At 39.2% G+C, this 10,568-nt stretch overlaps 1 protein-coding gene across 8 annotated transcripts in view; it reads left to right on the forward strand.

Annotated features, from left to right (window-relative positions):
• Window positions 1-10,568, forward strand: part of ubr4 (ubiquitin protein ligase E3 component n-recognin 4) — a 62,575-nt gene that overhangs the window by 39,990 nt on the left and 12,017 nt on the right. For all 8 annotated transcript variants that reach the window (XM_015377760.1, XM_015377767.1, XM_015377762.1 and 5 more), the window contains 29 exons: window positions 98-211; window positions 414-623; window positions 714-863; window positions 963-1,190; window positions 1,340-1,418; window positions 1,523-1,759; window positions 1,847-2,015; window positions 2,115-2,259; window positions 2,381-2,466; window positions 2,554-2,641; window positions 2,907-3,100; window positions 3,192-3,431; window positions 3,517-3,655; window positions 3,804-3,929; window positions 4,670-4,798; window positions 4,888-5,237; window positions 5,445-5,535; window positions 5,662-5,746; window positions 5,892-6,019; window positions 7,089-7,218; window positions 7,315-7,475; window positions 7,562-7,671; window positions 8,138-8,279; window positions 8,457-8,538; window positions 8,626-8,799; window positions 9,046-9,167; window positions 9,668-9,865; window positions 9,950-10,030; window positions 10,140-10,227. In XM_015377760.1, the coding sequence (XP_015233246.1) occupies window positions 98-211; window positions 414-623; window positions 714-863; window positions 963-1,190; window positions 1,340-1,418; window positions 1,523-1,759; window positions 1,847-2,015; window positions 2,115-2,259; window positions 2,381-2,466; window positions 2,554-2,641; window positions 2,907-3,100; window positions 3,192-3,431; window positions 3,517-3,655; window positions 3,804-3,929; window positions 4,670-4,798; window positions 4,888-5,237; window positions 5,445-5,535; window positions 5,662-5,746; window positions 5,892-6,019; window positions 7,089-7,218; window positions 7,315-7,475; window positions 7,562-7,671; window positions 8,138-8,279; window positions 8,457-8,538; window positions 8,626-8,799; window positions 9,046-9,167; window positions 9,668-9,865; window positions 9,950-10,030; window positions 10,140-10,227 (4,276 nt within the window). The remainder of the gene's footprint in view (window positions 1-97; window positions 212-413; window positions 624-713; window positions 864-962; window positions 1,191-1,339; window positions 1,419-1,522; window positions 1,760-1,846; window positions 2,016-2,114; window positions 2,260-2,380; window positions 2,467-2,553; window positions 2,642-2,906; window positions 3,101-3,191; window positions 3,432-3,516; window positions 3,656-3,803; window positions 3,930-4,669; window positions 4,799-4,887; window positions 5,238-5,444; window positions 5,536-5,661; window positions 5,747-5,891; window positions 6,020-7,088; window positions 7,219-7,314; window positions 7,476-7,561; window positions 7,672-8,137; window positions 8,280-8,456; window positions 8,539-8,625; window positions 8,800-9,045; window positions 9,168-9,667; window positions 9,866-9,949; window positions 10,031-10,139; window positions 10,228-10,568) is intronic.

Genomic DNA, 10,568 nt, shown 5'->3' on the forward strand with positions numbered 1-10,568 from the left:
ACTGTTAATGTTGCAGTTATCTCCACATTAAAGGGATTGCAGTGTTTTTTGGTTAAAAACTGATTGCGTTTCCTGAATCCCTGTTTTTCGTCTGCAGGACGTGTCTAAAAAGAATGAGAGGAGTTCGATCAATGAAGTCCACCTGGTCATCATGAGGCTTCTGAGTGTCTTCATGTCAAGAACCAAGTCTGGATCCAAATCCTCCTCAGAGGTGAGGGATCTTTCTTCCTTTATTCTTAAGTATCAATTGGATTAAACCTCAATACCCACTGATTGTTTTGTTTTTTCCTTCCTTGAAGAAATATTTCTATCAGAGAAAAAAAAAAAAAAAAAGGAACATTTCTTGTCTTACACAGAATGTAATTAAATCAGTTTTATCTGTATATAATTGAAATCCTCTGTTTTGGTTTTAGTCATCCTCCCTGATTTCCAATGCTACGGCTACAGCCTTGCTGAGTCTAGGCGCCATCGACTACTGTCTCCATGTGCTGAAGTCGCTCCTAGAGTTTTGGAAAAATCAACAGGGTGAAGAGGAACCTACAACCACCAGTCAGCTCCTTCGTCCCCACACAGCCTCCTCACCTCCTGACATGAGCCCCTTTTTCCTTCGTCAATATGTCAAGGTACCACCTTTTTTTAATCTCTTTTTTATATATATTATATATATAATTTGCATTTTGATGAGAGCTTGAGCGTTTTTTTTCTGCCATTAGGGACATGCTGCTGATGTCTTTGAAGCCTACTCCCAGTTACTGACTGAAATGGTGCTCCGGCTGCCATATCAGATAAAGAAGATCGCTGACACAAACCCCCGAATCCCACCTCCTGTTTTTGACCATTCTTGGTTCTATTATCTGTCAGAGGTGAGCATTAGCAATTTTCTTTTATATGCTTTTTCATTTTTCTTTTCATTTATGTTTATCTCTGCAACAAATAACAATCCTAAACCTCTGTTATTTTAGTATCTGATGATCCAGCAGACCCCATTTGTTAGGAGACAGGTTAGAAAGTTGTTGCTGTTCATCTGTGGCTCCAAAGAAAAATATCGTCAGCTGCGAGATCTGCACACTTTGGACTCCCACGTCCGCAGCATCAAGAAGCTTCTAGAAGAGCAGGGCATCTTCCTTCGGGCTGGTGTAGTCACCGCATCATCTGGTTCAGCGCTACAGTATGATACTCTCATCAGCCTGGTTAGTTAAACAGATTTTCTCAGCAGGCTTTATTGTTGCTGGTTTAAATTGTCAGATTCTGGTTTTTGTCTTATGTAAAATGTACTTTTCATCTAGGTATAGCTTTGTTGTCGCTCTATTTAAATACTATAATGCATTTCTCTTTGCAGATGGAGCATCTGAAAGCATGTGCTGAAATTGCTACACAAAGGACCATCAACTGGCAGAAGTTTTGCATGAAGGATGACTGTAAGTTCATGTAAAATATTACAGAAGAAATAAACATTCCCAATCAATACAGATAACATTATTCGTCTCTTGGCTCTCTCTTTCATGCTTTCTTTGCCGTCCAGCCGTGTTGTACTTCCTGCTTCAAGTCAGCTTCTTGGTGGATGAGGGTGTTTCTCCAGTTTTGCTTCAGCTCCTCTCCTGTGCCCTGTGTGGTAGCAAGGTACTCGCCTCCTCCGGCTCCTCATCATTCTCCGGTGGTGGCTCTGGTACCGCAGGTCAGGGAGGAGCTTCCCAGTCCTCTCAAAGCAAATCTTCCAGCAAGAAAAGCAAAAAGGAAGACAAAGAAAAAGACAAAGAGGGTGAGAAAGATGTAATTTACATTCTATTACTTCATTGTGTAAAAAGAAGGGTCTCCTGGTGGTTAAATCTGCATCTTCTGATCACAGGTGATGGTGTCAGCAGCCAGGAAGATCAGCTGTGTATGGCTCTGGTCAGTCAGCTGAACAAGTTCGCAGACAAAGAGACTCTGATCCAGTTCTTGCGCTGCTTCCTACTCGAATCAAACTCCTCCGCCGTTCGCTGGCAGGCCCACTGCTTAGCATTACATATCTACAGGTAGTGTCGAAAGATTTATGCTTAGATTTTAACTCATTGTAGCTTTAAAAAACAGAATAAATTGTAAATTGCATTTGGTTTATAAAAATATTTGCACAGGAACTCCAGCAAATCTCAGCAGGAGCTTCTGCTTGATTTGACTTGGGCCATCTGGCCCGAGCTTCCTGCATATGGTCGCAAAGCTGCCCAGTTCGTCGACCTACTGGGATATTTCTCCCTCAAAACTCCTCAAACGGAGAAAAAGGTTAGCTTTGATGTGCTTGTGAGAACTTAAACTGTTTTTATTACAAGGCAGGGGTTGTGCTATTTAAATCAAATAAAAATGTTAAAGTCTTTAATCCGGTGCCTCTTTCTATCTATCCAAGCTGAAAGAGTATTCCCAGAAAGCTGTGGAAATCCTGAGAGCACAGAACCACATTCTGACTAATCACCCCAATTCCAACATTTACAAGTATGTATATGTTCAATCAGATGTGTGCACTAACTAAAGCTTTTATACTTAACCATTCATGTCATTATTTCTGGTTTGGTCTTGAAGCACCCTCTCTGGTTTGGTGGAGTTTGATGGCTTTTATCTAGAGAGTGATCCCTGCTTGGTGTGCAACAACCCAGAAGTTCCCTTCTCAGTAAGTAAAAACACTAAATTTATCTTATTTTATTGTCTCAAATATCTGTCCTTATGTTTATTCTCTTTATATGGGAGTAACTTTCTATTCAGTGCTGATAAGTAAAACATTTGTATAGTTTTTAGTATCCTAACAAATTCATTCATGGTACTTCTGATTGTAATGACAGGATAAAAAAGGAAGGATCTACATTTAAAATGTCAATTTAGAATGGTAGAAAGAGATATAAGTTCCTTTTTAATGTTTGTTTTCCTTTTAACTCTAGAATATCAAACTATCATCTATCAAAGTGGACACCCGCTACACCACCACTCAGCAGGTTGTAAAGCTTATTGGCAGCCACACAATCAGCAAAGTTACTGTGAAGATCGGTGACCTGAAACGCACCAAAATGGTCCGAACCATCAATCTGTACTACAACAACAGGACGGTTCAGGCCATTGTGGAGTTGAAGAATAAGTATGCTTTAGTAACTCCTACTGCTCTATATTAGTAGCCTAGAGATCTAGTGATATGAAGGTGTCATTTTTAACTCTGTTGTTTGGTTTAGGCCTGCTCGTTGGCACAAAGCAAAGAAAGTTCAGCTGACCCCTGGACAAACTGAGGTCAAGATTGACCTCCCCTTACCCATCGTTGCATCCAACCTGATGATCGAGTTTTCAGATTTTTACGAGAACTACCAGGCCTCCACTGAGACCCTGCAGTGTCCTCGCTGCAGTGCTTCTGTGCCTGCGAACCCTGGGGTGTGTGGTAACTGTGGGGAAAATGTTTACCAGTGCCACAAGTGCAGGTGAGCTCCAGGTTTCATCTACACGTCACTGATGGACTGTATGTGTTTGAAATTCTATATATATATTATAACTATGTTTCTTCAGGTCCATCAACTATGATGAAAAAGACCCTTTCCTTTGCAATGCATGTGGTTTCTGCAAATATGCTCGATTTGACTTCATGCTGTATGCTAAGCCATGCTGTGCAGTGGATCCCATAGAGAATGAAGAAGACAGGAAAAAGGCAAGATCTTTTTATCAGATTAGACACTGAGACAGTATTAAAAAAATAAAAATCTGCTGTCTGAAAATCTCCCAGAAAAATTTATATATTTTCACTCATGCATTTTTTGTGTAGGTTGTTAAAAATTATATGAACCATGTGTTTTCAGGCTGTGACTAACATTAACACCCTGCTGGACAAAGCTGACAGAGTGTATCACCAACTGATGGGCCACCGGCCTCAGTTAGAAAGCCTCCTGTCTAAAGTCAATGAGGCAGCACCAGAGAAACCTCAGGTCAGTCAATGGAGATGTTAGAAAATGGCACAGAAAATACTTTTCATAACCTTTGAACTCCTTGAAAACAAATATCATGTTATCAAAACAAATTTAATTGCATTATATTTGGAATCCAGGTGGGAAATTATTAGAAAGTAGCTCATACTTGTGAGCTAAAAGCACTTTTTTTTTTTTTTTATGAAAAGAAACCTTTTTGATGGGCCATCTGTATTGAGCTCCAATTATTCAATACTTGTAGAACCAGCCCAGGTCCCAACTTTACACAGCTAGAGACTGGTGGTTATAAAACAATCTCAGTCAGATTGAACATAATGTTTGAAGACTTGCACACAGATTATGTCATGAATTCTGGTCTGAATGTTGATTAGGCCGTTGTGATAAAATATTGAAAATTGACAAAATCATTTGATTTGTTCCTCTGATCAAGTTGAGGGTTTTTGTTCTGCTGAAACATAAACCTCATTCCTGGTTTCAAATATTTTGAGAGACTAGGGATGATTCTATATGTAGCTACATTACATGTTGTGTTCAGATTTTCCCTCAATATGGCATATTATATCAAACATTTTCCTCCCTTCTGAGCCGTTGCTAAAAATGTTTGGATTTAAGTTGAGTGTAAAAATGGATCAGTTTGTTTTTAAATTTTCTTACAAAATGCTGCAAACTTAAGAGGATTTTTTTCCTGTATGGATTTGTCATAAAAACTTTGTGGAACCGCTCTACCTTGTTGCACACAGGATGACTCTGGAGCAGGTGCAGGACTCGGTGCATCTTCTGCAAATGTTAACAGATACATTCAGCAGCTTGCTCAGGAGTACAGCGGAGACTGCAAGACTTCATTTGATGAGCTCTCCAAGATAATACAGGTCAGAGAGAAAAATCTTTCACTTACCATGAAACATAAAGTTATGTTTTTTAACCTTTTTTATGACTGGATTCTGTTCTTTGTTTACAGAAAGTGCTTGCATCTCGAAAAGAGCTCTTAGAATACGACCTGCAGCAGAGAGAGGCCGCCACTAAGTCGTCCCGGAGCAGCAGCGGCCACCAGCCCACCTTCACCGCCAGCCAGTACCGTGCCCTGTCTGTGCTCGGCTGCGGCCACACTTCTTCGACCAAGTGCTACGGATGTGCCTCAGCTGTCACGGGCCACTGCATTACACTGCTCCGCGCACTTGCCACTAATCCGGCCCTCCGGCAGATTCTTGTCCTTCAGGGTCTTATCCGGGAGTTGTTTGAGTACAACTTGAGGCGAGGTACAGCATCCATGCGGGAAGAAGTGCGTCAGCTGATCTGTCTCCTAACCAGGTGTGTTTCTCTATCCAATGCACCATATAGTGAAGAGATATTGCTGTAAAACCTCCCATTTAATATAAAACTATTCTACTTGCTGTTTATCCTTTTGATTATTTACATAAATGACCATGATTAAATGACACATATTTACAAAATACTTCATGCAAAACATTCAGCTGATTAATGAAGTGGATCTTCTTTGCAACATTCCCTCTTCAGAGATCATCCAGAGGCCACTCAGCAGATGAATGACCTCATCATCGCCAAGGTGTCTGCTGCCCTGAAAGGTCACTGGGCCAACCCTGACTTGGTATGTTATCCCACATGTCTATGGACATAATTTTGGTGTTAGTTCAAATTTTTTAGTTCCACTTTAGTGCTATGCAGACTTGGCGTAAGCAAAAAAAAAAAAAATTGTTTTTTTTGACATCATCAGGTTAGTAATTTGCAGTACGAGATGCTTCTGCTAACAGACTCCATTTCCAAAGAGGGAGGATGCTGGGAGCTCAGGTTGCGTTGTGGTAAGACCAAACTCTTATTGCCATGATGCAAAAGAAAAACAGGTTTAGATTACAGGTTTTTACATTCATGTTAGGTCATTTATTTACATAATTTATTCACTTAGATTTCAGTTTAAATAGATTTTTCCCCCTCTTTATATTTCAGCACTTAGCCTGTTCCTGATGTCAGTTAATATAAAGACACCTGTTGTTGTGGAGAACATCACTCTCATGTGCCTGAGAATCCTGCAAAAGCTGATAAAGCCTCCTGCGCCGACCAGCAAGAAGAACAAGGTAAATATGCAAAACTTTATAATATCGTGTTGCACGAATGCTGTAAAGAATTCACACTATTGTGTTCCAGTTTTTCTTATTAGTGTGTGAATGACGTAAATGATTTTACACAAAAACAGCCTCAACATAACGTCCTCAAACGGTGCAAGAATGACATCAACACGCCTTTTTAACATTTATGCGGGATAAGATTCTCCATGCAATAAACCGAAGGACAGCAAGGGGAGACTTAAGCTGCAGCTGGAGACCACACAGTGCCTTCTAAATCTTAATCAAAGATTTGAATCTCCACCTGTCCTAAACTGCTTGTTGTACAAACATTAGACTTTACACAGGTCTTCCTCAGGGCATTCTGGTGCTCACATTGAAGGAATTCTATAAATTTTATTTATAGTTTGGCCGAGGAAAAGATGGTGACGGAATGACATTGATACGCGTTCTGATGCCAGAGTTATGAGCATTCGTTCGGCTCAAACATATGCCCCGATCTTTTAACCTTTTCCTCTTAATTTTTAAACTCATATCGTAATTGATTTTTTTTTTTTTATCATACAGGTCCTGTTCAAAAACTCCACACTTAGACTCTTTAAACCTGGACTGCATTGCTTTATAATAATAGAATAACTTTTAAACCCTTGTTTGATTTGCGAACCCTTTATTGAACTTTTTAAAAGGTCATTAAATTGATGGGTTTTTTTTTCTATTCTGATTACATTCTAACTGATCCAGCTGAAAAACTGCAACACCTAAACTCTTCAAACCCTTTGTGATTTCAAAAATATTTTTTTTTTATCTATGGAAATGCTTTATTTAAATTTCTGCTGGCAGTCCTACTTGGCTGTTTTGAGATTTTGCACATATTTTAAATTTCTTCAACTTTTCTACACTTTTAAGCTCCTTATGTGGTTTGTTCCCAGCACATATCAGGGATCAGTTAGGCTAATGTCAAAGTAATGGGTATTGGCCTCGGCCTTAAAAAGGGCAATAGTGGTCGATCTCTAGTGCTCTGAACTAAAACCACAAGTCTTGATGCTTGATGCTTTTTTTTTTTGTTTTGTTTTTTTTAAAGGATGCCGCTACAGAGTCTTTGACTACAGTCAGGCCCTACAGCAATGAAATCCATGCTCAGGCTCAACTTTGGCTGAAGAAGGACCCCAAAGCATCATATGATGCCTGGAAGAAGTGCCTCCCAGCAAGATGTAAGTGATTTATCTGCACAAATATTAAATCAGTTGGTATAAAGCTTGCCTCTAATTATGACTCTTTTACTTTTTGGTTTATTTCTGTAACCTCAGGCCAGGAAGCTGTGTCAAAGCCACAGGGGAAGCCGGAGTTGCGAAAGCAGTATCTGCAGGAAAAGTATGTTTGGAAGTGGAAGCAGTTCATGAGATCCAGAAAGGGTGAAGGCCTCTTCCCCCGTCTGCTCAAACTGAGCCATAATAACTGGCTACGGCAGGTAAAACAATGTTTAGGTAGCCTGTTAGAGCAAAATTCAGCAGCTTATGAGAGCATTTAGTTTACAGCATGAAATCCTTTCTGCAGGTTCTGTTCACACCAGCCACCCAGGCTGCAAGACAGGCTGCTTGCACTATTGTGGAAGCGCTGACAACAATCCCAAGCAGAAAGCAACAGGTCTTGGACCTGCTAACCAGGTAGGAGCCTGAAATATACACCATTAAGTTCTTAAGCATCGCACCCTGCAGTATTTAATATAGAACTATTTTATGTTGATGATTTTATTGAAAAGTGGAGATGCAAATATAAGATATTTAAATGTTAAGATGTGAAAAAAATATTTAAAAAACATTGTTATATTTCAATTATGTTGTGAATTGTATAATAATAAAACAGATAATTTTTACAGTGTTAAAATAAGTGAAATATATCAATTAATCAATTATGAACTTAAAATGAAAATATAAAACATAATTAATATAGAAGACTGAAACAATATAGAAGTAAAAAATATAAAAACACATCCTGTTGTGCAATGAAATTTACAGTAAAGAAAAGAAAGATTTTTAGATAAATTCATTAAAGCCTAAACTATGTTAAAGACCCAGGCATTATAGGTAAGATGAAAGCTGCCAATCTGATCCAGACTTTCCTGTTTTCCAGCTACCTGGATGAGCTGAGTGTGGCTGGAGAGTGTGCAGCAGAGTATCTGGGTCTGTACCAGAAGCTGATCAAGCCAACACACTGGAAGGTCTACCTGGCGGCGCGCGGCGTTCTGCCCTACATCGGAAACCTGATCACCAAGGCAATATTATTTATACAGAAGATTTTTTTTAATTTTTTTTTTATTACATTGCAGCTGCTTGTTATTTTTTAACCAAAGATGCATTTAAGTTTATTAAAATGTAACAGTTTTCATATTATTTTAATTTATCAGGAATCATTCATCTAACAATAAATGTTTTTATCATTATTTTTTCAGGAAATAGCAAATCTCCTGGCCCTGGAGGAGGCTACCCTTAGCACGGACCTACAACAAGGCTACGCTCTGAAGAGCTTAACCGGCACGTTGGGTTCCATCTTAATTAAAATGCTTTCTAGGTTGTTTGTTTGTTTTCTGTTGTATTAATTTGTATTTCATCATATTTTAGGCCTTCTCTCCTCTTTTGTGGAGGTGGAGTCTATCAAGCGGCATTTTAAGAGCAGGTTGGTTGGCACAGTGCTGAATGGTTACCTGTGTCTGAGGAAACTGGTGGTGCAGCGCACCAAGCTCATAGATGAAACGCAGGACATGCTCCTGGAGATGCTGGAGGACATGACAACAGGTTCGAACTGATTTGCTTTAAAATGACAAAACAATCTAAAAACCATTTCAGCAAGTTGTTTTGTTCCATAAGTTGCTTTGTTTAAGCATAAAAGCTTTAGGTTTTCCCTTAAACCATTTTTAAAGTCAGCTTAAAGTCCAAAGATTCAGTTAAATTTGGCTTTTCTTGAAACAATGAAAACCCTTTTGAAAAGGATTATTTTCTGCATTCTGAACAGTAAAGATGTGATTTTTGTTGGTTAAATAGGTACAGAGTCTGAAACGAAAGCCTTCATGGCGGTTTGCATCGAGACAGCAAAGCGGTACAACCTGGACGATTACAGAACGCCTGTGTTCATTTTTGAGAGACTGTGCAGCATAATCTACCCCGTGAGTTCCTTATACCATTCATTCATTACAATTAATGCAGCTAACTAATTACAGGGTTTAAGGATGAAGATGATCACTTTTTCTAAGTTTGGAAACATTTTTTTATATTCACACATTATTCCCAGTAGCATTGTCTAAAGGTTGTTTCTGCCCATCTGTTTATTTATCTCTCCTAACCATCCCTCCATGTTTCTGTTGATGTCTGTTCGCCCATCTGTGTCTCTATCCTTCTGCTGGGCTCGCTCCATCCATGTGATTGGTCCGTCCCTCCATTTATCCTCCCTTCATTCTATAGATAAAATCCATATTCTTTAAATTTTGGCTAGAAAAGGACAAACCTCTAAAACATAGCTATTTTTGACATGAAAATTGTTTTCAAAGCTTGAAAATAAATCTCATACATTTAAAAGCAATATATGTTCACCTTGCGTCGACCTTATTTCTAAGTGTTTTGATGCAGTGTCACTTGATGGGTTCTGATGGTTTTGTTTTCTGTGTAGGAGGAAAACGAGGTGACAGAGTTCTTTGTGACCCTGGAAAAGGATCCTCAACAGGAGGACTTTCTGCAGGGCCGCATGCCTGGAAACCCGTACAGCAGCAATGAGCCTGGCATCGGCCCTCTGATGAGGGACATCAAGAACAAGATCTGTCAAGACTGTGACCTGGTGGCGCTTCTTGAAGATGACAGTGGGATGGAGGTAATGATGTTCATTCTAATCCAAGTCATCATCTTACCTGTTTGGCTCAGGTCAATTTATCTGGAACTGTTCTCTACTTCACAGCTGCTGGTCAACAATAAAATCATCAGCTTAGACCTTTCAGTGGCAGAGGTCTATAAGAAGGTGTGGTGCCCGACGAATGAGGTCAGTTTATCTTTCAAAGGATAACTCTTAATCACATTTGATTCTGTTTAAAGCCTATGATGAGAAGAACTCTAGTAAATTGGTTTTATTCATCTCTCTCCCCCCGAAGGGTGAGCCGATGAGAATCATTTATCGGATGAGAGGCTTACTGGGTGATGCCACTGAGGAGTTCATAGAGTCACTAGACTCGACCACAGGTCAGATTTTGGGTTGTTATAATGCATAATCATCTTATGTACATCCTCATATCTTGTTTTATAGTTTACCCTTAAGCTCTGAACACATTTATTTGCACCTGTGTTGTGTAGAAATGTATTTATTTCAGTCATACAATTTACACAGAATAGTTTAAAAAAACATCCACCCTTTAGTTTGAATATCTTTATGCCTTGCCAAAGAAAACCATGTAAAGAAATAATTTTGGCCCTGCTGTCAGCGGTATAGAAAACCCTCAATATCAACATTTCATCGCCTTTTCTTTTAGCAACATTTTATAAACTTGGAGCAGCAGACAGAAATCTTTGACAAAGTCTGTGTA

This window comes from Cyprinodon variegatus, unplaced genomic scaffold (assembly GCF_000732505.1).
Source record: "Cyprinodon variegatus isolate N-32 unplaced genomic scaffold, C_variegatus-1.0 Scaffold158, whole genome shotgun sequence".
Lineage (NCBI taxonomy): Eukaryota > Metazoa > Chordata > Actinopteri > Cyprinodontiformes > Cyprinodontidae > Cyprinodon > Cyprinodon variegatus.